At 43.7% G+C, this 27,403-nt stretch overlaps 1 protein-coding gene across 4 annotated transcripts in view; it reads left to right on the forward strand.

The window, feature by feature from the left end:
• PARN (poly(A)-specific ribonuclease) overlaps positions 1-27,403 on the forward strand; it is a 167,224-nt gene that overhangs the window by 24,611 nt on the left and 115,210 nt on the right. For 3 of the 4 annotated variants that reach the window (XM_023247036.2, XM_023247035.2, XR_006591256.1), the window contains exons 12-18: positions 1,612-1,668; positions 5,714-5,791; positions 10,095-10,138; positions 11,232-11,274; positions 12,705-12,780; positions 15,223-15,333; positions 15,652-15,721. In XM_023247036.2, coding sequence (XP_023102804.1) covers positions 1,612-1,668; positions 5,714-5,791; positions 10,095-10,138; positions 11,232-11,274; positions 12,705-12,780; positions 15,223-15,333; positions 15,652-15,721 — 479 coding nt within the window. The remainder of the gene's footprint in view (positions 1-1,611; positions 1,669-5,713; positions 5,792-10,094; positions 10,139-11,231; positions 11,275-12,704; positions 12,781-15,222; positions 15,334-15,651; positions 15,722-27,403) is intronic. The other variant, XM_023247037.2, reaches the window with a different exon arrangement.

The raw sequence follows: 27,403 nt of genomic DNA on the forward strand, positions 1-27,403 counted from the left end.
CTCCTGGTACCTTCTCTGAGTGGAGTCCTACAGTGTTTGTCTTTTTGTGACTGGCTTATTTCACTTAGCGTGATGTCCCCCGGGTTCATCCATGTTGTAGCAGGGATCAGTATTCCCTTCCTTTTTAAGCTGAATAATAGTCCATTGTCTGTATATGCCACATTTTCTTCACTCGTGCATCATGGATACTGGGTTGCTTCCACCTTTTTGATCTTTGTGAAGTAACGCTGCTGTGATCAAGGGTGTGCAAATATCTCTTGGAGTTCCTGCTTTCAGTTCCTTTGGGTATATACCCAGAAATTGCTGGATCATATGGAAATTCTATATTTAATTAAAAAAATTTTTTTAAAACATTTCTTTATTTTTGAGAGGGAGAGAGACAGTGCAAGCAAGACGGGGACACACAGAATTCGAAGCAGGCTCTAGGCTCCAAGCCGGCAGCACAGAGCCCGACGCGGGGCTTGAACTCACGGATCTCGAGATGACGGCCTGAGCTGAAGTCGGACGCTTAGCCGACTGAGCCACCCAGGCGCCCCTATATATTTAATTTTTTGAGGAACCACCATACTGTTTTCCGTAGTGACTGTGCCACTTTCTGTTTCCACCAACAGGGCACGAGTGTTACAGTTTTCTCCACATCCCGGCCAACACTCGTTAGCTTTGGGAGTTGTTGAAAGAGAGGAGCAGCTTCAGTGAGGGAGAGGCCAGAGAGCAGAGGTCTGCAGGTAGCTGGCAGTGAAGCTGGAGCTAGTGAGCAGAGGGAAGACTTGAGTTAATGTAGCCATGATGAGAGCAGACGGGGCTGCGGCTGTTCGCAAGATAGAGAAATTGAGCCCATTTACCCACCACCGGGAAGAAAGGAGGGACGAAACCGAATGGGGATGGGTCTCAGAATGTTGTACTATAAACGTTGTATAAAAAATGCATTTAACGAGAAAAGCTGGGAGAATTTGGAGAATGCTTGATGGGATCCGTCAACTGCTGGATAGGTTTCCTCAGAATTTAATGCAGTGTTGAATTTGGTCAGCAGGTGGCAGCTGAGAAAAGTTTGTGGGTTTTTTTTTTTTTTTTTATGTTTGTTTATTTTTTGAGAGAGAGAGACAAAGTGTGAGTGGGGAGGGGCAGACACACACACACACACACACACACACACACACACACACACAGAATCCGAAGCAGGCTCCAGGCTCTGAGCTGTCAGCACAGAGCCCGATGTGGGGCTACAACCCACAAGCTGTGAGATCATGACCTGAGTCAAATGCTTAACTGAGCCACCCAGGCACCCTGAAAAGTTTGTGTTTTTAAGACTGCTTGCTACCCATAGAAATTTCAGCAAATGTTGTGCAGTGATGGGTAAACCCTAGGCACTGTTAGTACAGTAACTAATAAATAATTTGCTCCTTGCTAGTTCCATGTTCTAAAACAGAAGAGTGGTCTATACATTGATCATTTCAGATGCAGTTGTTTAGGATGATGGAGACAGAATATGGGAAACTAAAGCTGTCTAACTCGATGTAACATTTCAGTGCTTTTTGGGGGCTAGGTTTTAACCTGTCCAACTAAGGAATATATGTACGTCAATAGTTTCCTTGGTTTGTTTCTCTAAATTAGGAAGAACTGAATGACGCTGTGGGATTTTCTAGAGTTATTCATGCCATTGCCAATTCGGTAAGTGAACCAGGGTCTATTTTCCTTCCTTCCTTCCTCCCTCCCTTCCTTCCTTCCTTCCTTCCTTCCTTCCTTCCTTCCTTCCTTCCTTCCTTCCTTTCTCTCTCTCTCTCTCTCTCTCTCTTTCTTTCTTTCTTTTTCTTTCTTTCTTTCTTTCAAGTTTATTTTGAGACAGAGAGAGACCGTGCATCAGAAAGAGGGAGGGAGAGAGAATCCCAAGCGGGCTCTACACTGTCAGCATGGAGCCCATTGTGGGGCTCGAACTCATGAAATGTGAGATCACAACATGAACTGAAACCAAGAGTTGTACCTTTGACTCAGCCACCCAGGAGCCCTTTTCCTCCTCCTCCTCCTCCTCCTCCTCCTCCTCCTCCTCCTCTTCTTCTTCTTCTTCTTCTTCTTCTTCTTCTTTTTTTATTTGTTTATTTTGAGAGAGAGGGAGCGAGAGCGGTGGGTGGGGAGGGCTGGGGGTGGGCAGAGAGATTATCACAGGCAGGCTCTGTGCTGTCAGCATGGAGCCTGATGTTGGGCTTAAACTCACGAATCATGACCTGAGCTGAAGTCCGACCCTCCACTGACTCAGCCACCCAGGCACCCCCAGGCTTTTTCTTTTTAACTAGGTTTCTGAATATAACATCTAAGGTGAGATGCTTAGTTATGATTGTGGATTAGCCATTTGGTCACGTGTAGAATGTTTACCTGGTATGGAGGGAGACTGGTTATAATGCACCAGGTGGGACATTGTAATTGTTGATTGGATCCACACCATTTTTCGGAAGGTTTTCTCGTAGGGGCGCCTGGTTTCTCAGTGAGTAGAGCGTTCAACTCTTGATCTCGGGGTTGGGAGTTCAAGGCCCATGTTGGGTGTAGAGATTACTTTAAAAAATTGAAAAGAAAAGGTTTTCTTGTAAAATGCGTAGGATTATACTACAATGTCTTTATATGGCTGCGTGAAACTAACATTTATTATTCTCAAAACTAGTAAGAAGTGGAATAAGAAAGGACAGAGTGTGGGGAGAAATAATCAGGTTTCTGACTGAAGGCGTTTTTGTTCCTTAATTAGAAGAATCTAGAGGACAAAAATAATGGAGTTCTGTATAACTGTAACTGAATCTTCTATCTTGATAGCTTTGATGATATTTGATGAGTTTTCAAAATGTGTTGACCATTTGTGTATATATGCTAGAGGGTTCCATGATAGGTATGGTAGACATTTTTGCTTCCTAAGTTCCTTTGGCAAAGAGGCCTCCACATCTTGCACAGATAAACTGGGTCAGGCTGCTGGTGGTTTTGCGGATTGTATATCCGAGTCAGGCAGCTTGCTGGGTTGCTAAATAGCCTGGAGTCTAAGACTTTCTGTTCCTTGAGTGTCGGCCATGGAGAAGGAATTGTCCCCCCTAGAGACGGAATCATCTCGTCCGTTAGATGCCCAGCTTTGTATCAAGGACACTTTAAGGCTGTAGAGATCCCCCCAGAGTTCCGTGGCTGTCCCACCACCAGGTGTGGGCTTGTCAGATCAGGTCTTGAGGGCAGGCCTACCACTGTCCTCGACTGGGGACAGACAGCAGTGACAGAGCCCTGAGCTCACTGGGAGCTGTTGGTCTGAAGTGAGTGAGGTAGTCAGAATGGAATAGAAAGCCAGATGAGTCTGGAGAGAAACAACGTGAGAGTCTGTTCAGAAGTGGCTAGGATAACAGGTATCCAGAGGAGCAAAGAGGGTCTTCTGGTTACATTTGCTTCCATTATACACACTCAGCCTGTGGACTTCAGTCAAGTGGTTAATTTGACTGAGGCTGGCCTGTACAGACATGCGGGGCGTCAGTTGGCTTTGAGCTCTGGTAGCCATCCTGAGAGTGTTTGTTTTCCTGGTTCATATTCAGATGCCTTCGCTGGCTGTGTGTTTGTTGGTTTTCACTCCCTGTTGTCCTGTCTTCTACAGAATAATTCATAGCATGTTGATGACCGTTGGTAGTTAACGTCACAAAGCCTACTACTGAAGAAAAGTCCTATTTCTTAGCAATCCAGACATTTAATACTTCTAAGCCACGTCCCTTAAAAACAGAGTCGGGCTATGTAAAGCCAGTGAACACTGAACACTCTTAAATATTTATATGACACCACATTCTCTCCCTGGCACTGTTCGTAGTAAATATGTATTTTCTATAGTTTAAGAAACTATAGACAAGTTGCAAAAATAGTAGAGTTTCCGTAGATCCCTCGCCCAGCTACCCTTACACTGATGCCTCATATAACCACAGGGGTATCAGAACCAGGAAATTAACGCTGGTACAGTATTATGAACCGGACTCTTGAGCTTATTTGAACTTCATCACTCTCCCCACTGACTCCGTTTTCCATTCACAGTTCTTTCCAGGATCCTACGTCGCATTGAATTGTCCTTTCCCTTTAGTCTTCAGCCCTCTGAGCAGTCTCTTTTTGTCTTTTGTAATTCGATGTGCTTAAAGAATGCTGATTGTAATTTTGTCAGATATCCCTCAGTTTGGGTTTGCCTGATCTTTTCTCACGATTGGATTGAGGATGTACAGTTTTGGCAAGAATCCCATGGAAATGATAGTTTGTGATGTTGACCTTGATCACCTGGTTGAGCTGGTATCTGCTGGAATTGTGTACTGTGACATTATCATTTGTCCCTCTATGGCTAATAAATTCGGGGGGATACTTTGAGACTATGAAAATGCTGCTTTTTCTCAACCTCTTGCCCACTAAAACAGCGTGTCAGTGGATTTTGTCTGCAGCCATTATTGCTTTGGTGTTTTAATGGTGAGTTTATATTTTCTTCTTTCTTTCTACCCTTGTTCTTGGAATTCTTCTGTAAGGAAGCGATGTCCCTTATTTCATGTTTATGTATTCATTTAAAAAATGTTTAAAGAAGCACACACTTCGAGGAATTTATGTTATTCTACAGATTGTAATCTGATATTTTTCTTGTTTATTTTGTTGCTCAAAATGTATCACTTTTGGCCATTGGCGCTTCTTCAGCTTGGCTCCTGTGTCCTTTGAGCAGGCCCCCATCCTTCTTGGAGCACCTCCTTACTCTCTGGCATCACAGAATGTTCAGACTCCTATTGTGTTTTCCCTGCCTTAGTCCTAGAACCTAAGGTCTCCACGGAGGCCTGGTTCCTTTTATTGGATAATGGTGTTTAGAAACCAGATCTGGCAGTAGGTTCCTACTGTGGTAGTTACTGCTGTGGCCGAAAGGAGAGCTTGTTTGTTGGATTTGGAAGATTTTGTATGGAATTATTTATTTCAGAGAATTGTGGTTAGCCCTATGAGTCAAGGAGTATCACTCTGGAGGTGCACTGGGACCCGGTCAAAAGCTCCATGGTAATGACCAGATGTTTTATGTTAAAAGTGGTGTCACCTGGCTAGCTGAATGTAGGTCAGTGTTCCATTTTGATAGTTAAATTTTTATCATGATGGAGTAATTGATTGAACACATATTGTAGTTCAGTTGGTTGAAAAGCAAAGCAGCAAATGGCACTGGAAATGCACATGAATTTTGACATAGATGTGAAGGAAATGGAAATTCATCCTGTTTAATAGAACTCAAGTTTATTTATTTTTTTTACCTTTCAGCGTTCTTGTGAATGTATCTTTTAAAAAATAAATGAGTTGTTTTAAAGAACACACTCCTAGAATAGATGTTTGGAATCTGTTGACAAATTATTGACAGGTCAAGGTAGTTAGCATTTTCAGTTACTTTTTTGAGCTCTTCAATAAAAATTTTACTACTTCTGATTCTTGAAGGTGGCAAGATGAATAAAAAGCAGAGAAAAACATCAATGAAATCAAAGTCATTGGTGCTTTTACTTTGCATTCTGGATCTAATACGCTGAGATTAAAGAGGAAGAAAGCCAGGCCCAACTTATTTATCCACATATAAGGTTTTTTTGATTTTTTTTTTCCATGTCAAAAAGTAAGTTTAGGACAAAGTCCTCATAGAATCTGAACCGCACATTTCCGTCTCAAGCGCCAGTATAATTTTGTGCCAAGAAGTCTTTTTCCTGACCTTGACTTTCTGTAGGGAAAACTCGTCATTGGACACAATATGCTCTTGGATGTCATGCACACGGTTCATCAATTCTACTGCCCTCTGCCTGCGGTAAGTGACTCAGCCTGGGTCCAAATTTTTTTTTAATGTTTATTTATTTTTGAGGGAGAGAGAGAGAGAGAGCGAGTGAGCACAGGGGAGGGGCAGAGAGAGAGGGAGACACAGAATCCCAAGCAGGCTCCAGGCTCTGAGCTGTCAGCACAGAGCCCGATGCAGGGCTCAAACTCACGATCTACAGGATCGTGACATGAGCCGAAGTCGGACGCTCAATGGAGTGAGTCCCCCAGGTGTCCCAAGCTGTGTTAAAACTTCATGATTCCTTGCCATGGCAACGACATTGGTGGAGCTAGAGAGTATCATGCTAAGTGGAATAAGTCAGAGAAAGACAAACACTGTATGATTTCACTCATGTGGAATATAAGAAACAAAACGAACGAGCAAAGGAGAAAAAGAGAGAGAGAGGCAAACCAAGAAACAGGCTCTTGACTGTAGAGAACACGCTGATGGTCACGAGAGGGGAGGCGGGTGGGGGATGGGCTAGGTCGGGAGGGGGAGGAAGGAGTGCACTTGTTGGGATGAGCTCTGGGTGACATGTGGAAGTGGGGAATTACTATGTCGTCCGCCTGAAACTAATATTACACCGTGTGTTAACTAACTGGAATTTAAATGAAAACTTAAAAAAAGAAGAGAAAGAAATTCCCAGTTCCTTATTACTATGACAGTGTTCTCTACATGAGAGCTGTTTCCTTGTAGGCACCATGTTCCCAGGGAGAGAGTGTCATGTGCTTAGTCGTACATTTTTGAAGAGATGTACTTACAAGCTGTTATCGGGAATCTTCAGTCATCCGCCATTGCCAGAGCAAAGTTGGACCTTTGTTCCGTCTTGACGCCAGTGGTTTGCTCAGTTAGCGCTGGCCGGGGCTTCTTCGGCCACGGCTGTGGTCTCCCAGTTCGCTGCTGCTACCTTTAGCTATAATGGGGCCTTTGAAGGCCAGTTGTGCTGCGGGTCAGCCGAGCTGGATCAGGTCCTACAAAATCCACGATTACCTCTTGTGGGGCTGCCTCCCTTAGATTCTCTGTCAACCTTGCCGTTTTTGCTCCTGGAGCCAAGTTGTCTCAGTGCACCAGGGCACAGGCTTCTTGGGCCCTGCAGGAAAGGAGGTTCTCTTCTGTTTCTTCCTCCTCTGCTCCCAACTGTGCACGTGGCCTCATCTTGCTTACCTCCCATTGCTCGTCCTCCCCTCTCCTTTATTGGCTCTCCCTACTTTCCGCCTTCGGGGATCTCACCCACACTCATGCCGTCGGCTGAAGACAGTGCCAGCTTTATCTCCAGCCGTAATCTTTCCCCGGATGCAGGTGCACAGTTCCCGCCGACTCCACACGACTCCATCCGGATAGCCTTCAGACCAGGAGGTGTTTGTGATTTATAGGTCTCAGACGAGATGTGTAGCTTACACTGCCTTTCTTCCCTTCTCACTCTCTCCCAACCAGTTATCTCTCCTTATTCCTTTACTATAAATTATAAATGATACCCTCTCACAGTACTGTTTTTTGACATTAGTTGGGCCTCTTCCTGGTCACTTACAGAATCCTGACCACTTGTCTCCGTGCCGTCTCTCACATTTGGACCTCTTCGTTTTAACTGCAGGTGGCCTTCTCATCTGCAGCCTAGCAGACCCCAGGCAGGCTTCCTTGTCTTTCAACTCATCCTTTAAAACAAAGGTTGGCAAACTTTTTCTATAAACGGCCAGATAGTAAGATATTTTAGGCTTTGCAGGGTGTACAGTCCATATCACAGCTCTCAGCACTGCCATTATAGCCCGAAAATGGCCATAGAATGGATAAACAAATGGGTGTGGCTTTGCTCGAGTAAAACTCTGTTTAAAAAATAGGTAATGGGCCAGATTTGGCCTGTAGGCCATGGTTTGCCAATCCCTGCTTTCAGCTGCCACCACATTAATCTTTTATGACTTCTGGACTGGAAGAGCTCCTTCAGAGCTCAGTGTCGCTTATACATAGGCAAAGCCTGAGTTATTTCATGTTTCTTATGAGACGTTATTCCATCGCCATCTTGATTGCTTTCTTTGGAAAAGTCTAGCAAAGCCCAGCTGAGAATACAGTGGATCTGCTCCTCCCCTTGTCCTATTTCTGTACCCTCAGGACTGTCAGGGCTTTTAGGACAACTGTATCACCCTCTGGGACTCAAAGTTTTCGTAGTGGTGAGTCTCAAAACAAATAGGACCGGTGTGAATTTGCAGTGTATAATCTAAACAGCTAATGTTTATTGCAGATCAGCCACTTCTGTTGGCCAAGTACAGCAGCTCCTCTCGTGATTTTTTTGACCTTTAAACCAGTGAAGTGATTGGTAAGGAAAGAGGAAAGTGTATTACATCCTGCGTCTGAACGCCAAATAGAGCTTGGCACAGAGGAGGCGTTGAATGTTAACAATTGAGCTATCTTCCGACTGTGCTAGTTTTATAATCTTCTGATATATGGCTCTGTTCACATCACTGACCCTGCTCAAAAGTCTGAACCTAATCCCACATTCTTTGCTTTTCTATACAGCTGATTCTTTGTAGCCTGGCGTATCCAGCTTCTCTGTGATCTGGCCCAGCTGTCCTGTGCCTTCTAGTCACTTGTTGGTCTCCTTTCGGCCGGCAGGCCCGGCTCATTTGTTCCTGGGAACTGCTTTGTGTTTCAGCCTGTCCGTGGTTTGGTCTACCATTTCCTCCACTTTGGATTTTCTCCACGTTTGCTGTATGCAGCTTTCCCTGTCTTACCAAGGTCCAGCAAACGCCTCTTCCGTGAAGTTTTCCATGCCCGCTTGCCTTGCCCAAGAGGTGATCTTTCCTTTCTCTGAACTCTCACAGAACTGTGTACCTCTTGTGCCTACAGTTTTTGTTGACAGCCCTCCCCCTTTCTTCTAGGTGATCGGCTCCTCTGGAGAAGGGGTTTACGGGTCCAAACGGCTAGTATAGCACATTGTCCACGCGCTTAATAAATGTCACCTTGAATGAAACTATTGTAGTTCTGAATCCAGTTCTAGTAGAAAGGGCATGTGATTTGCCGCAGAGTCGGACATGAGTTAGGAGACTTGGCTTCATCCCTTGCTTTATTACTTAAGGCGACCTTAGTAAGTAATTGAACTTTGTGTTCTGTCCGTCAGAAGGAGAAAATGGTTTTCTTCCAGCTAGTTTTGGAAGAAGCATTGAGAATAAATGTGAAAACATATTTAAAATGGGAGAACTTTTGCATGCACTAGTAACACATTTTGCATTTAAAAGTGTTCTGAAGAATCCATGTTTTGGAGCTGCCTTTTAGGGGAGAGTCTCTTCTGAAGAATCTTCTTGGTTCTTAGGCATGACCTTTTAGAAGGCATTGGTCCAGAGCTCTGTTATATATGCTAGCACTGGAAGGAGCCAGAATTCTAATTTTTTCTTGCTTTTGAGGCTCTGTGATGGCATTGAGGGGTGACAGCAGTCATTGTATTTTTGTTTGGCTTCAGCACTGAAACCACTTGTTCACGTATTGTCTGTTAATTTAACGACAGCCACTGAAAAGCTGGTAAATATTCCAAACTAGCTAAATACAGTGTGTATTTATAGACTTGGAAAGCTAATTGGAAGTGGCAGTTTGCTATGAAGCATGAATAACGCTGAAGAGAAGTGTAGTTACAAAGGGTCAGGAGTATGACGATTCAGTCTAGCGTGGCAATTATGTATGTAAATGAGTTCATTCAAAATTGGAGTCGTCTCCTTTCAGCTTTAGACTTCCTGATCAAAACAAACCGGGAAATAAATTGTCTAATTTAGGCACTTGCTACTGGTGCTTCTTTAGCAATTTTCTGAGTAGTTAAAGCATGCATCTTGCATATTGGAAGGTCTGTGCTTTAATGGCCTTTTTAACTACCATTTCAGAGGCGTTCTCAGTAACGGTATAGCCTAGTTTACACAATGCCCATTTCCTATATAAACCATTCTATTTAAATAACCGTGCTGGTCTCGCTGTTAGGATGGATTTGTTGAATAGAGCTATTACTAAAAGCTTTCTTTGTGTAATAGAAACCTTTCCCCCTCCTGTTTCAGCCATAAGATACTGGAGTTTGTCTATTTTGGTTATGCAGAGGTTTTATTTCAGATTATAGGATCCCAGTCAGTGAGGAGATTGTGAAGATTTTCAGAAAGTAATTATTAACTGGAAATGAATCTGGCCGTTGAGTTTAAAGGGCCCGCGTGAGTATCAGTTTGAAGAGAGAGCTGTGAAGCTTGAAATGTTCATGTATGTTTGCAGTATTGTGAGTGTGTTAAGTAAAATCGCAGCAAGTCATCGTCCGTGTTTTGTTGTTGTTTTTTAGGACTTAAATGAGTTTAAGGAGATGACAACATGTGTTTTCCCCAGGTAAGCTTTCTTCAAGGATTCTTTTTGTCTTTCATTCAAAACAGTGCTCCTACTATCTGTGATACAAACAGGTAATAAATAGTAATAATAGTAATTACCCGATCATGGTTACGATCCAGTTGATACAAGCTGGGAAATGTTTTAACAGGTCCAGCTGTGATGGTTTGATTTTATAATCGATGGTTTGTTTTATTCCATTAAAAATCAAAATTTGAACTCAGAGTGAAAATAGACGGCAATTTATTTCTTCTTGTCCCTTACCCTGCGGTCTGAAAAACCGGTGGAGACTTCTTGGATTGGCTCTTGTCTCTCTGATACGTTGAACCTGCCTTGTCCTTGTCAGGTGTCCAGTTGAGAGTATTCTGTAGTTTGTCAAGAACTTTCTGGCTAGAGATTTTTTCCCTCAACTCTGAGTTTACCTGTTAGTGTCACAGGTTCCATGTCAGCCACGTGGAGCCTCCAAAGCGAGGGTCTGTGTGTGAGGACAAGTCTGAAGAGGGACGGGCATGGTAGCAGAGCTGTCATTCTTCTCTCTGGGCTAATTCTGTCCTGTTACCTACACTGTTCACATTTATGTCAAAAGAAACAGCATTTTCATATTAGTGTCTCTCTCCTTTTTTTCTCTTTTTTCCTTATTCTAATCTCTGAAACCGAATTCTAACAAATAATAAGAATACCATGAAACTAACAAATGCGGATTTTTCCTTCCACGAGTTTATTTTGTACAAATCTGGGTAGGACAGCAGTTGGTAATGGTGTTGGGGGGCGGGGGGTGGGTGTTAGACCTGCAACCATATTTGAACCATGTAAAAACTTGGGAAGATCTTTGCTTTCTCCTTGAGACTGACATAGCCCACACCCTCTCAGGGTCCAAGCAAATCTAGAGCTGTGCTCTGAGTGTGGTGGAGTCCCGTAGTCTCGTGATGAAGAGGGGTTGAGAGGACGGAGTCCCAGTCTGATGTGGAGATGCCGGCCCTATGTCAGAACGGCTCACGTGTTTAATTCTCCTGTCGGCTTTTAGGACAGTAGGCTTTTCATTTGAGTAACATACGTTTTGGACCGTTTGCCTTATTGAAAATTCTTTTGTTTTTAGACTCTTGGATACAAAATTGATGGCCAGCACACAACCTTTTAAGGTATTTTTAAAATTTGAGCTATCACTGATAAGCTATGTTTTGATGTGTTTCGAATTGCCACTAGGAGCTTGAAATTCTGGTCTATTTAAATATCATTTTCTTTCTTTTATATATATATATATATATATATATATATATATATATATATACATATATATATATATATATATTTTTTTTTTTAACATTTATTTATTTTTGAGACACAGAGAGACAAAGCACAAGCAGGGAGGGACAGAGAGAAAGAGAGAGAGAGAGGGAGACACAGAATCTGAAGCAGGCTCCAGGCTCTGAGCTGTCAGCACAGAACCTGATGTGGGGCTTGAACCCAGGAGCCCTGAGATCATGACTTGAGCTGACGTTGGACACCGAATGAGCTACCCAGGCGCCCCTAAATATCGTTTTCAAATATACCCAAAAAAGAAAAAAAAATTGGAAAAGAACTAGAAATAAATATATCAAAATGTGAATAATGGTTGTCTTTGGGTGGTGGAATTATTTTTTCTCCTATATTCTTTTTGAATATAAACGTTTTTAATGTTAAAATATATAATGTGTTTTTTTGAGGGAGTGCGCTTGGCTGGCTCAGTCAGTAGAGCATGTGATTCTTGTTCTTGGGGTTGTGAGTTCAAGCCTCATGTTGGGCATAGAGCCTACTAAAAGTGTGTGTGTGTGTGTGTGTGTGTGTGTGTGTGTGTGTGTGTGTGTGTATAATGCATTTTTTTTTTTAATTTTTTTTTTTTCAACGTTTATTTATTTTTGGGACAGAGAGAGACAGAGCATGAACGGGGGAGGGGCAGAGAGAGAGGGAGACACAGAATCGGAAACAGGCTCCAGGCTCTGAGCCATCAGCCCAGAGCCTGACGCGGGGCTCGAACTCACGGACCGTGAGATCCTGACCTGGCTGAAGTCGGACGCTTAACCGACTGCGCCACCCAGGCGCCCCATATAATGCATTTTTTAATAGGTTACACATGCACACACTTCATTATTTTGCTGATTTTGTATGTTTTGGTTCTATTTTCTAATCAGGAAAATTCAGGTAAAAGTATAGTTGTCTGCTGTTTTGTGAAGTGACTTTATATAACTGAGCAAAATGAATGCCAGAACTGTATAGGTTTCTGGCCCAAGTTCTGTAGGTATTTAACATGCCTTAAAAACCTTTCATGTAGTGATACTTACCAAGCATGGTGAAAATGACACTTGGCTGTCTTTCACATTGAGTGAATGATGACTCTTGTGTTTGTTCAGAGAACACAAGGGGGCAGTACTAGATACTGGGTTTTTTTTGGTTTGTTTTTTTTGTTTTTGTTTTTGTTTTTGTTTTTTGTTTGTTTTTTTTGGGGGGGTTCTGACATTCAGTGAATCTCTGCTGTAAGTTGTACTGAGATGATTTAAGCTCATACATAATTCTCTGCTTTTCTGGTTTGTAGGATATCATTAACAACACATCTCTTGCAGAACTGGAAAAGCGGTTAAAAGAGACACCTTTCAACCCTCCTAAAGTTGGTAAGAATATAAAGTGATCCTGATAGTGCCCAAGGCCCTTGTGATCATTACTGACGTATATCACACAAGGAAGGAGAAGTTGCTCTGGAAACCAGCCGTGCACATTTGTGGATCTTGGCTGAGTTGCCTTGCTCCTGCCCTGTGTTGACTTATGCTTTCTGAACAAAGCTGGTCTCATAATCCTACATCTATTTTAGGTTAATCAGTCAGGTAGCCATGCATTGAGAAGTTTAGCAATTAAACCTTCAGGGCTTTTGTTTCTTAATGCTTGGAATTCTCCCAAAACTTGATGTATCTATCTTTTCTATGGGGCATTGTTTAAGCAGAGACAAAGAGTTGGTGCTTAATTGCCAGGGGTCGAATGGAAACACACTTTCTGTCTCAGGAAAGCCCAAGAACTGGGGGTCTAGGAAGGAGGGTCTCCACCTTTGCCTCCCGTCACTGGTGGCCAAGCTATGGAAGGGCAGCAGCGAGGAACAGCAGAAGTAGGGAGGAATGTTTCTCAGGGCAGAGATGTTTTACCATGTCTGGTCATGGCCCCTACCCAGGTAGGGCCCTACCCAAGCCACGTGTTCCTTGGTTCCCGTTCGCCTCATTTTGCTGCTGATACCATAATTGGCATTCCATTAGCTGTAGCCTGCAAACTTCTGAAGACATTGATAATTGGACTAATGGTTCAGAAATTGACAATGGAAGGTACTAAAGCAGCCAAGATTACAGCCATTTGTTTCCCTTTCTGGGTAATAGTCCAAAAAAGGAATTAAGAAAAGGAGGGAGGGTGAGGGAGGAAAGCCTAGACCTTTTTGTCTAACACTGTGATGGAAATCATTGATTTTGGAAATAAATGTGTGTTTCAGTTGATGGTAGATTAGAGCCTCTTACCTACTTGGCGTCATGTTAACAGATTTTTTTTAAAGCTTAATGTCTAATATTTAATACAGAGGTTAAAAAAATTCTTGCTTAAAGACCCTTATGTTGACTTAAGAACATTCACAGTCTAGGGGCGCCTGGGTGGCTCAGTCTGTTAAGCCTAGGACTTTGGCTCAGGTCACGATCTCTCTTTTAAGAAAGAAAAAAAAAAAAAAGAACAGTCACAGTCTTTTTGTTGTTAATTTCCATTCATGCTTTTGGTTTTGTTGCAGCATTTTGATACTCATTTCCAGAATGGTGCTAGGAAATATTTATGAGTGATAGTTGTTTTTTTTGTTTGTTTTTGTTTTTGTTTTTTGTTTTTTTTTTTAAAGAGAGTTTTACCCTATTCTTTCTGTGTAATATTCTGGGACGTGGCAGAGAATTTACTCTAAAGCAGGTTACTCTTCCCAGACACTGCGCTCAGCATCTGTGCGTTGATCAGTGTGACGTAAGAATCGCGTAAAGCGGTCTCTCCTAAGAAGTGGCCCCGTATTTGATGGGCAGCATTTTTCTTTAATGTTGTTTAATGTTTTATTTATTTTTGAGAGAGAGTGAGAGATACAGAGCGTGAGCAGGGGAGGGTCAGAGAGAGAGGGAGACACAGAATCCGAAGCAGGCTCCAGGCTCCGAACTGTCCGCACAGAGCCCGACGTGGGGCTCGAACTCACCAACCGTGAGATCATGACCTGAGCCAAAGTCGGACGCTTAACTGACTGAACCACCCAAGCGCCCCTCCATGGGCAGCATGATCTTACGTTCTGATCCAGTTTGGGAGTTAGTTGTACCTTCATCTTTAGATCCATATGTTTGGAAATGTGGCAGAGGGCAGTGCTGATCATTGGCAGAGTTGCCAATGCCAAGTGGCGTCTTTTGCCTTCTGGGAGGGTTACCTGGGGTATTGATGGATGACAGTTACCAAGCATTTACCACGTGCCAGGCACGATGTGAGAGCTTTACTGACATTAGGTCGTTTGATCCTCACAAAAGCCTAACGAGGGAGGTTTTCATCTCCATCCTGCCAAAGTGGAGGCCCCGGGGTGAAGCGACTTGCCTAAGATCACATAGCAAATAAATGGTGGAGCCAGGATTTAAACTCAGACGGTGGGACCCACAAATCCATGCTCTTAGTCATGACTGAAGTACCGATTACGTCTCTCTATCATCAGGGAAGAAGTTCCTCGTGACCTCAGAAAGCGGGCAGAAGACAGGTCATTGTCATAGAGCAAGTTATACATGATCGTAAATAGCACCCGCCCATGTGCAGTCGGGAGGCCTGTGGCTGGGTCTCTGATGATGTAACTGAGGCATTTCTCTAGTCTAGACCCAAGCTCTCATGTTCAGTGACCCTTTTTTCTCATATTGCAAGGTCTTGTGTGGAGAGAATGAAGAAGTAGATAGCCTTTTCCTGCTTGTCTGGGATATTTATACAGCACATACCAGTGCAATTTGGATGTGGTAGGGTAGCGTGCCTACTAGTCTTCATGATGTGTGATGTCCTTGGGAAAACCCTTTGTTCTTTTTTCTCTTTAGAAAGCGCAGAAGGTTTTCCAAGTTACGACACAGCTACTGAGCAACTCCACGAGGCAGGCTATGACGCTTATATCACAGGGCTGTGCTTCCTCTCCATGGCGAACTACCTAGGTACTCACTAGACCTGTTTCTTCCAAACACACCACGGTCGGGGCGGATCTTGCCTGTCTGTGCTTTACGTGGGGCCCACTTTCCCAGGTAGAAGTGGGGGGGGGGTTAGAGGTCAGAGTGGGAGGGCTTTGTGGTAGGGCGTGGAGAGTGCACGAGGAAGACCCGTTGACACTTAACTGGTGTGGCGCCTGGCGCTTGGCCCTTACGAGTGCCTCTGACCCTTCTGAACGGGAGAGTTGACTGACATAGGCTGTTGTCTGAACTTTCAGGCTCTGTCTCCTTGACCGTGTGTAACACTCTGCTTTTTTTCTTCATTAGGTTCTTTTCTTAGCCCTCCAAAAATTCACGTGTCTGCCAGATCAAAACTCATTGAACCTTTTTTTAACAAGTAAGTAAGCAGAGCCCCAGTGGCCACGTTCTCTCACTGATGTCAGGGTGATTGGGAGCTCTTGTGCATTTTTACATAAAGGATTTCTCATCTGTAGTGACTCACGTGTTTTTTTGAAAACAGAAATTGACCTTCTGGGAAATAATTTATTAAATATATTGGCTTAAAAAGAAAGAAAGAAAACACTGCCAAAAGCAGTGTGTCTCTTCCAAGACGAAGAACTGGTGGTTTTGGCATTTGAATTGCCTTTAAGGGAGACTCTGAGAGAGAGAGAGAGAGAGAGAGAGAGAGAGAGAGAGAGAGAGAGTGTGTGTGTGTGTGTGTGTGTGTGTATACACAGTTGGACCTAACACTGCTAACATACTTTACACATGAGGTTATTATTTATACTTGCATTATTATCTCATTAAAATTCTTTCTAAGGAGATGTTGGTTACACAAATGGCTTTTAAGATAATCTATGGAGAAGTCTTGATTGTCATTTCATCCTGAGCTTTCATCTGCGTGGATTCAATGAAGTAAAAAGCTTGCTCGTGTACTTACAGTTGGAAGAAGTCTGTGTGATTTAGGGAGATGTCAAAGTTCAGAGCATTTTCAAAGACTCTCGAGATGATGACTTCAAAGTGTGGCTTGTGCTTTCTTGGCATCGTTGAGACTAAAGTTATGGATGTGACCCTCAGGCCGGCCACAGTTGGGCTCTGTGCCAGAGCCCTAAGCCTTCTTTACCCCTGCTTTCTTAACAGAATTTGTTCTAGGAGATTCTGGGTGAGCCAGAAAGAATGAGGCAGCCCACATCGGTCATTCCCACTGGGAGAAAGAACTGTTTGAGCGTTGGGTTGGTTACATCATTTCCTTACATTATACACAGCACTTTACAATTCTTTCAGTGAGAACACCATCTCCTTTGGATGTCTATATAAATGCTAGTATCGCAGTGCTTGTACTTAAGTGACATGCTGCAGAGACAGATGTTAATTGCAAACATCTGGATTCCTACAGGTTTGGAATTTGTGTAGTCTGAGTTAGTAAATTTTATCACACTGTGGCTTCATATTTTTAAATCTTCTTTTATCTGGAAGTTCAGAGGTAAATGTGTTTGATTTTTTTTTTTTTTTTTAATTTTGAGAACAAGGATGGTGGGGGGAGGGATGAGGGGGAAAGAGAATCTTAAGCAGGCGCCACACTCAGCGTGGAGCCCAGCACAGGGTTCACTGCCGTGACTGTGAGATCATGACCTGAGCCGAAATCACGAGAGTCAGATGCTCAACTGACTGAGCCACCCAGGTGGCCTTCTACTGTGTTTGACTGTCAAACGTCTTTCAGAGAGGAATGGGAAGCAATGTAGTATATATTGAAAATCAAGTTGAAATTTTTAATTAAGTTTTTAATTTTAATTCCAGTATAGTTAACATACAGTGTCATGTTGGTTTCAGGTGTATACTATAGTGATTCAGCAATTCTATACATTATTCAGTGTGCATCATGCTAATGTACAGAGTTTAATTTCTTTTTTTATGGAAAATTAATTCTGCTAACAGTTGAGCCCTTGCTGTCTATCCAATTCCTTATGGGAAAAACAGAATATTCTTAGCTCTTAACTTTTATTTTGGGGGTTGTGTTTATCTTTGTAAATCTTTGAAAGGGCAGCTTAAGTCATAGACCATGGAGTGTGCAGGTGACCTTAAATATTGTTTGGGTCATGGCCATTCCTTGCATTTTTATGTGCAGGGTGTTAAGTTCATTGTTCAATGATATTTTTCAACTGGGACATGTTTACTCATTTTTTTTTAATATAACTTTAAAAATCAGTTTATTTTTTATTTTTTATTAAAAAAATTTTTTTTAACGTTTATTATTTTTGAGACAGAGAGAGACAGAGCATGAATGGGGGAGAGTCAGAGAGAGAGGGAGACACAGAATCCGAAGCAGGTCCCGGGCTCTGAGCTGTCAGCACAGAGCCCGACGCGGGTATTTTTAATTTTTAAATGTTTGTTTTGAGAGAGAGAGAGAGCCTGCGTGAGGGTGGGGGAAGAGCAGAGAGAGAGAGGGGGAGAGAGAATTATAAGCAGCTCCACACTGTCAGGTGTCAGCACAGAACCCCATGCAGGGCTTGATCTCACGAACCGTGAGGTCATGACCTGAGCCAAAATTAAGGCACCCCCATATTTACTCATTTTTAAATATTTAAAACAATGATCCTGCTTCTCCAGTAACATCAAGTCCTTATAAAATCAGGTGATGGATACAAATTGGGTTTGATAATAGGCTGCATCTAGTTTATCAGTAGTCTGTGACTGACATGAAGAGCAATCAAAATTAGCTTTAAGAAATTTAACAAAGACTTGATATATTTCTAGATGAATTTGTTATTGCTGATAATATGCAAGGCTATTATTCAAGAGAACTGGACAATTTCATTAAAAATTTTTTTACGTGTATGTATTTATTTTTAGAAAGAGAGAGAGCGAGAGTGTTCGTGTATGCACGAGCGTGAGTGGGGGAGGAGCAGACAGAGAGGGAGACACAGAACCCGACGCAGGCTCCAGGCCTTGAGCTGTCAGCACAGAGCCTGACGTGGGGCTTGAACTCACGAACCACGAGATCATGACCTGAGCCGAAGTTGGTCACTTAACTGACTAAGCCACCTAGATGCCCCAAGGACAGTTTCAGTTTAAATTCGGAATGTTCATTTATATTTTTTTCCTGAAACCTCGCTGCATAGCAAAAATGGTTGAGGATTCAGGAATCCTCCTGTGATATTGCACTGAAAATTCTTGATTTTTTGCTCCATTTTCCCCCCCATCTGTAAAGGAAGAATATTTTCTTCGTCTTTGAAGGAAAAAAAGTCCAGCAGGATTTGAAATGCAAAATAGGAACTATTTTTATTGTGTATTGGAATAGCATGGTCAAGTACAGTCATCCATTTTTCTTTGAAAAATAATTGGTATGCAACGTTGTGTTAGTTTCAGGTGTACAAAGTAGTGACGTTATATTTACATACATTATGAAATGCGGTCATCCCTTCTCAACCCATTTAGAAAGTGGGAAAAGGACTTGCTTCTTTGAACATCTCTTTCTGTGTTAATAATGACCTCATTCTTAACTTCCATGCATGTTTGATTTATGACATTAACCTTGATTTTGCCATTTTTTTCAAGATACCCTTGTAGAGAAACATCCAGAAATGGCCATCAACATTCCCTCAAATGGTTGATTTTAGAAAAATCTGTAAATTTTTCTGAGAGTTTATTTGTTTGGCACCAGGCTTTTCTCAGCGTGAGCTTAACTAAATATTGCACAGTCCTAACATAAATTTGGATGGAAATCTAACTGCCTACATATGCAGAGAACGTTTTGTTCCTCTCTCGCCAGATTTATGTTTAAAAAGTAAACCTTGAGGGGGAAATAAACTGCACCTATTTCTGCATTATTCGGAATTAGCATTTGGCTACATTAGTTATGCCTTCTTGGGAAATTTTTATTGAGAGCTATCGGGAGCTCCCTGAGACAGCTGGCATTGGAGAGGTCTGCAGAGACGGAATGAAGCGTGAGGTGCTTTCTGAGCCATATTTGTCTGCAAGATCGTCCTGTGAGGATTTTGCATGCTGCCATTTTGTCTCTTTCATGGTCCCGGGCACCTCCTACATTTCTCCTTCCTTTGTTGGAAACCGAAGGAAAGTCCTAAAGGAGTAGAGCAGTGGCAGTCCGCATCAGACCGCTGCTGCTGATTGGCTGTGTGGAGTGTGCCCTTCGTTTATGTTGTAGGCTCTCTGGGCAGGAAGTGATTCACCTCCTTTTAGAACCTTGGTCAGTTTTGATCAATGCATGGAAAACCAAACTTCGAGAAGATCCTTTGGTCAAATCCTTTTAGGCTGGAAAGAGCTAAAAATACTCTCTGCTTTCACTTCTTTTCATACCACAGAAGGCACAAAATCAGGCTTTTGCCTTAGGTTTTGTTAATAGTCATCTGTGTCTGCAAGGCACGTTGAACTCTCGCTGGATAACCTTTTCTGAAGGTTTTTGGGAAGGTTGTTTTCTATTGACCTCATTTCTTAGAAGGAGGAAGGAAATGAGCAAATCTTTTATTTTGGCTAATCTCTGCACGTAAGGGAATTAAAGAGGAAGACTTGCCTGCAGTTTGCTGTAGAGGATGGCTGTCTTGTTCTTGACACAAGTGTCCTGAGTAGGAACAGGATTCCTCTAGAAATCTAGGCCTTCCTGGGATGACATTGCTGGATTTTGTCCCTACACTCGAGGTGAGGACAAGCCAGAAGAAGGAGTGATAGGCTCTTGGGCAAATTGTTTCCTCTCCTGTAAATTGGGGATAAAACTATTCATCTCCCATAGAAGTTACCAAGATTGCATGAGGTGTTAAAGTTCATTGCCCAATATTTATTATTTTCCTTTCTCGAAGCGTAAGAGAATTTAGCACGCTGGGGGATCTGAAAAGGAGATGCGGTGGTGGATGTGTTTTGTGTTAATGGTTTCATGATAAAGAAGAAAGTTGGTTATCACGTGGATATAAAATTAGAGCACATGGAAAGTGTTCACTCTTTTTTTTTTGAATGTTTATTCACTTTTGAGAGAGAGACAGTGGGAGTGGGGAAGGGGCGGAGAGAGAGGGAGACAGAGAATCTGAAGCGGGCTCTGGGCTCTGAGCTGGCAGCACGGAGCCCGACGCAGGGCTCGAACTCATAAACCGTGAGGTCATGACCTGAGAAAGTCGGACACTTAACCGACCGAGCCACCCGGGTGCCCCAGGAAAGTGTTCACTCTTGCTTGTACCCACCTTTTAGTGTTTGCCTGTGAGAAATCAGGTGGTGAGGAAGTGTTTCAGATTGGTCCATGGCGGAAGCAAGTTTGCTTTGGTTTGGAGCATTTATATTAAAGTTCTATTAGTCAGATGAATACAGCAGTTTTTGCAAAAGGTTGTGTAGGTACCAGTAAACGTGATTAGCGTAGAGGGGGAGGGGTCATTATGATGCCTGAAATAAAACACACCGTGTTTTTTCACATTTCCTCTGTGGAAAGCGATCACGTGCTTGCCGCAAGTTTTTTTCCTTTTGTTTAAAACCTCTATTCATTATTTTATTTTATTCTACTTATTTATTTAATTTTATTTCTTTAATTTACATCCAAATTAGTTAGCATATAGTGCAATCACGATTTCAGGAGTTTAAGATTCCTTAATGATTCCTTTAAGATTCCTTAAGATTCCTTAATGCCCCTTACTCATTTAGCCCATCCCCCCTCCCACAGCCCCTCTAGTAACCCTCTGTTTATTCTCCATATTTGAGTCTCTTATGTTTTTCCCCCTTCCTGTTTTTATATTATTTTTGCTTCCCTTCCCTTGTGTTCATCTGTTCTGTGTCTTAAAGTCCTCACATGAGTGAAGTCATATGATATTTGTCTTTCTCTAATTTCGCTTAGCGTAATATCCTCTAGTTCATCCACATAGTTGCAAATGACAAGATTCCATTCTTTCTGATTGCCGAGTAATACTCCATTGTGTGTGAATGTATGTATGTATATATATCTATATATCTATATCTATATCTATATCTGTATCTGTATCTATATCTATATCTATATATCTTAAAAAAATTTTTTTTAATGTTTATTTATTTTTGAGAGAGACAGAGATAGAAGGTGAGTGGGTTAGGGGCAGGGAGAGAGGGAGACACAGAATCCGAAGCAGGTTCCAGGCTCCAAGCTGTCAGCACAGAGCCCGATGTGGGGCTCAAACTCAGGAGCTATGAGATCATGACCTGCGCTAAAGTCGGACGCTTAGCTGACTGAACCACCCAGGCACTCCACATCTTCTTCTTTTTTTTTTTTTTTTTTTAATTTTTTTTTTAACATTTATTTATTTTTGAGACAGAGAGAGACAGAGCATGAACAGGGGAGGAGGGTCAGAGAGAGGAAGGCACAGAATCTGAAACAGGCTCCAGGCTCTGAGCAGTCAGCACACAGCCCGACGCGGGGCTCGAACTCATGGACCGCGAGATCACTACCTGAGCCGAAGTCGGACTGAGCTTAACCGACTGAGCCTCCCAGGTGCCCCCACATCTTGTTTATCCATTCATCCATCAATGGACATTTGGGCTCTTTCCATACTTTGGCTATTGTTGACAGTGCTGCTATAAACATTGGGGTGCACGTCCCCCTTCGAAACAGCATCCCTGTATCCCTTGGATAAATAGCTAATAGTGCAATTGCTGGGTTGTAGGATAGTTCTATTTTTAATTTTTTGAGGAGGCTTCGTACTCTTTTCCAGAGCGGCTGCACCAGCTTGCATTCCCACCAACAATGCAAAAGAGATCTTCTTTCTCCCGCATCCTCACCAATATCTGTTGTTGCCTGAGTTGTTGATGTGAGCCCTTCTGACGGGTGTGAGGTGGTATCTCATTGTGGTTTTGATTTGTATTTCACTGGTGATGAGTGATGTTAAGCATCTTTTCATGTGTCAGTTGGCCATCTGGATGTCTTTTTTGGAGAAGTGTCTATTCATGTCTCTTGCCCATTTCTTCACTGGATTCTTTGTTTTTTTGGGTGTGGAGTTTGAGAAGTTCTCCATAGATTTTGGATAGTAACCCTTTATCTGATATGTCGTTTGCAAATATCTTCTCCCACTCCGTCGGTTGCCTTTTAGTTTTGCTGATTGTTTCCTTCACTGTGCAGAAGCTTTTTATTTTGATGAGGTCCCAATAGTTGATTTTGGCTTTTGTTTCCCTTGCCTCCAGAGACGTGTTGAGTAAGAAGTTTCTGTGGCTGAGGTCAAAGAGGTTTTTGCCTGCTTTCTTCTTGAGGATATTGATGGCTTCCTGTCTTTCGTTTAGGTCTTTTATCCATTTTGAGTTTTTGTGTCTGGTGTAAGAAAGTGGTCCAGGTTCATTCTCCTGCATGTCGCTGTCCAGTTTTCCCAGCACCGCTTGCTGAAGAGACAGTCTTTATTCCATGGGATATTCTTTCCTGCTTTTTCAAAGATGAGTTGGCCATACGTTTGTGGGCCCATTTCTGGGTTCTCTATTCTGTTCCACTGATCTGAGTGTCTGTTTTGTGCCATCGTTTTTTCCCTTGTAATATATGCGTGTGCATCACACTTAACATCAGAGAGATTCAGAACTGAAGGACTGTAGGAAAACAAAATATGTCCTTTCTGTCCAGCCCTTTCACTGACAATGGGGAGAGCCACGCTCATTTGCCCCATTTGCTAGCAACTGCCATTCGTATGGAGCAGCGTGGAGTGCTGGATCACTCGTGAGTTGTCCGTGGGCACAAGTGTTTGGAAGTGCAGACCCTGCTTGTCTCTCGAGAGTGCTGCCCAATCACCTGCCAGGTGATTGCTTATCTTCTTCCTGGTGGTCCCTCCCTCATACAGAAGGTGCTGGAATAACAGGAGGACGAGCCTGCTCTGTTCTGATTCCCTGTGTTGGCTCTCAGTTTTTAGCACCCTGGCTGATGGGTCAGATGTGTCTTTACTGACTGTTCAGGTTGAGTATAAATTAAGTCTGTTGTTAGAAGCGTTACAGTGATTTCCCCCACCATGAGACTTCCGACGTCCCAACTAAGTGAGAGTTACAACACAATTTGTACCATTGGTAAGGCATGGCTGGGGCTGTCACAACAGTCCGCATAATTGGTTCCATTTGCTTCTCAAATTTTAAAAAACTTGTTTAACTCCTCCAGTAGAATTGTTTCATTTTGGGGTATCGGGTGGTAGCACAGTGCACTTGTCTGTGTGATCAGGTACCTGGGTTTGAATTTGAATCCCAGTCCCATTTCTTAAACCTGTGCCACCTTGGGCAAGTTACTTACCCTCTCTGTGCCTCAGCTTCCTCGTCTGTCAACGGAGAATGTTCCTGCTCATTTGATAGGCCTGTAGTGAGCGTAGAATGAGAGAATGTGTGTAAAATGGACAGTGGCTGGCAAATCGTGGTGCTCGGTCAGCCTGGGGCTGCTACGCTGCCGTGGGGACATTTATACCTGGAGGATGTGCTTCTCTGACCAGCTGCCAGGAGCACACACAGGGCTGTTTGACTTTCATAGAAGACACCCTACGATCATCCCTCCTGTGCTGCCCACACCCTGAAAGTGCGGTTCTCTATTCACTTACGAGCCTTGATCAGCAAAGGGAAGGCGGGGAGGAAAGGCCGCCTGTAACAGTGGTGTCCAGGGAGAGGACATGAATGTGTTTTCTTCTTTTCCTTATTGCTTTTGTCCTTTGAGGCCTGTGGTTGTTTCTCAGCCTTTGTGCTGTGTAGCATTTCCAGGTGTGGATTTTTACTGGGAGAAGAGAGGAAAGAGATAGCATTTACTTAGTGACCTGTGGGAAGCTGTTTCTTTTTATTTTTTTTTAACAGCTTTATTGGGATGTAAATTCACGCAACATATAATCCACCCATTTAAAGTGTCCGATCCAGGGCTCCTGGGTAGCTCAGTCGGTTGAACGTCTGACTTCGGCTCAGGTCATGATCTTGCAGTTCATAGGTTCAAGCCCTGCATCAGGCTCTTTGCTCACAGCTCAGACCCTGGAGCCTGCTTTGGATTTTGTGTCTCCCCCTCTCTCTGCCCCTCCCCTGCTCATGCTCTCTTCCTCTCTCAAAAATAAATAAATGTTAAAAAAAGTAAATAAATCATACAATCCACTGGTTTTTGGTACATGACATTATTACTTCTTTTAAATTATGGCAAAATACATGTAACATCCAATTTGCTGTTTGAAACACACATTTTTAAGTGTACAATTCAGTGGCATTAAGGACATACACAGTTTGGTGCAACCATCTTCCTATGTTTTCAGAGCTTTTTCCTCACCCCAAATAGCAACTCTGTAACCATTAAGCAATAACTCCTCACCCCTGCCTCCCCTCAGCTCCTGGGACCTTCTTCTGATCTACTTTTTTGTCTTTATAAATTTTGTCCTTTTCGTGAGCTGTTCCTTTTTGAGCACCTCATTGCTTCAGTGAGACTTTAATCTGTTAGAACAGATTACACTTTGCAAACACCTGGGGCATATTTCTTTCCCATTTGTTTGCTGTCTTCTGTTTCGGTCACTTCTTAGACACACGCGCCTCGAGATAGGTGGATGCGACGTTGTGCGAGTACCTCGGCCGAGGGTTGCTTGTTGGCAGGTCTGCGGAAGCCTGACGAGTGGAGCAGAGGCCTCAGGCCGGGCCATCCTGCCACGCTGCTGGGACAGTCATCCTTTGCGCCGCTGGGCTTCTGCGTCTGGGAAACGGGGTTAATAAACTTCCTCCTGGTCGGGTCGACCTGTGGGTGCACCGCGGCATCGGCGAGGCCACTCAGCGCGGCGTGCAGCCTGTCATGGGCGCACAGAGTGTGGTTGTTGCTGTGACTTTAACCGAAGTGAACCTCCAAGAAGGGAACGTGATTCTCGTTTTTCCTGGTAGCAGGGGCAGTGGTAGATAAAGCAAGCAGGCTGTGTGTGCATTGCTGAGTTGTCTTGGGGCCGAGGTGCATGATGCCCATGAAAACCTTTCTGTAGACGACAGCAGCCCAGGATCTGCTCAGAGAGCGCCGCCTGTCTTCGCGTCGGAGTGAAAAAGGTCTTGCCGCGAGGTTGGGTCGTGAATGGGAACCGGAGACTCTGCCCGTATGCCGGTCACGCTCGCGTGTGTGGAGACTTACGAGGCCGGCGAGGCAGCCAAGTGAGGCACACGGTGTCCTCCGTTCGTCCGCCACCGGGAGCGGCTGTGCCGTGTGCGCGTCTCTTGCCCCAGCAGCCTCCGGTGATGCCGGAGCCGAGGAGGTCAGGGAGGCGGGACGGAGGCAGGCCGTGGCAGTGGTGATCGTGGGACCTTTCGTGTCCAGTGGGCTGGCTTCCCCAAAAACATGTAGCGGTTGACCTTTAATTCCGTATTCACAGTGCTGGCATGAAGGGGTCATGTTCTCTGCCCCTCACCTTCTTCCAAAACTGGATTTTGCACCAGGGACAGGGAGCAGAGTCCATCACTCATTCTGAACTGAGTAGAAGGGGACTGTGGTGCTATCGTGGAGGTGACCTTTTTGTCATGAAGAGCCAAGCAGTAGGAGTCCAGGGGGCGCCCGGGTGGCTCAAGGGGTTAAGCGTCTGACTCTGGCTCGGGTCATGATCTCACGGTTCATGAGTTCGAGCCCCATGTCGGGCTTCACGCTGACAATGCAGAGCCTGCTTCATTCTTGCTCTCTGCTCTCTCTCTCTGCCCCTCGCCTGCTCACGCTTTCTCTCTCTCTCAAAATACATAAATTAACTTAAAAAAAAAATGGAGTCTGGGGGGCGCCTGGCTGGTTCAGTCGGAAGAGCATGTGATGCTTGATTTTAGGGTCATGAGTTTGAGGCCCATGTTAGGTATAGAGATTACTTAAATAAATAAAAGAAAAAAACTTAAAAAAAGAGTCCATTTTCAACTTCTCCAATTTGTGCAAATCTTGGAGTCTGGCACCATGAGGAGTAAAATCGCAGCACTGCAAATGCTTAGAGCAGCCTCCCAGATTCCAGAAGGATTAGAACCGGTTTCTCCCTAGCTTCCAGAATGTGTTTTATTCTAGTACACAGCATGTATTTTATCCTCACATACCTTAACCAAAGCCCTTTGTTTATTAATTTTTTAATTTATAAAAAATGTTTATTTATTTTGAGAGAGAGAGAGCACACATGCACAAGCGAGAGAAGGGGCGGGGTGGGGGGAGGAGAGAGAATCCCAAGGAGACTACGTGTTGTCAGTGCAGAGCCCAACTTGGGGCTCGATCCCATGAACCGGGAAATTATAACCTGAGCTGAAATCGGGAGTTGGACGCTTAACCGACTGAGCCCCCCAGATGCCCCCAAAGCCCTTTATTTAAACCCAAGTCATGTTTGCTTCACTTTTGGTTCCCCGAGTTACTAGGATAGAAAGAATCTCCAAGAATTGACTTGGTTTGATCACCCCAGAAATTCTTAAGTACGTTGGTTTTCAGGAAGGTAGAAAACCGCTGAGTCTCGGGCACATTAAATTCTTCTCAGGCCTTTAGTCTGGCTTAAGACGGGGACCCTGTGGTTGTTTGCATGACTTCTTCAGGGAAGAGAGGGATCGCCTCAAGTTAGTATCTCCTTGTCTAATTTTGACCTTGCTGTCTTAATTGCCGGAGATCAGCTGAGATGTGTCTGCGGCTTTATCAAAAGGCTGCTTTTGGGGGCGCCTGGGTGGCGCAGTCGGTTAAACGTCCGACTTCAGCCAGGTCATGATCTCGCGGTCCGTGAGTTCGAGCCCCACGTCAGGCTCTGGGCTGATGGCTCGGAGCCTGGAGCCTGTTTCCGATTCTGTGTCTCCCTCTTTCTCTCTGCCCTTCCTCCATTCATGCTCTGTCTCTCTCTGTCCCAAAAAAAATAAATAAAAACGTTGAAAAAAAAATTAAAAAAAAAAAAGGCTGCTTTTGAAGAAAACGTAAGGGGCGCACCGCACACACCTCTTCTTGTGTTGTCAGCCCCGCGGACCCTATGGCGGCTGTGCACCTGCTGGGCCGTGCCAACCTTGTGTTGGCTCTCCTTACTTTAAACTACATTTCCCCCTGGCTTAATAACTTGTTTATCCTTACGATAAACATATCACCTGTAGAGGTAAAAAAATCAACCAACCCCCAGGTAGGTATGTAAGCAGCTCCCTCTTCCACAGAAGGATATAGTATTAGTTTTCCTGTTGT

Source organism: Felis catus, chromosome E3 (genome assembly GCF_018350175.1).
Source record: "Felis catus isolate Fca126 chromosome E3, F.catus_Fca126_mat1.0, whole genome shotgun sequence".
Taxonomy (NCBI): Eukaryota; Metazoa; Chordata; class Mammalia; order Carnivora; family Felidae; genus Felis; species Felis catus.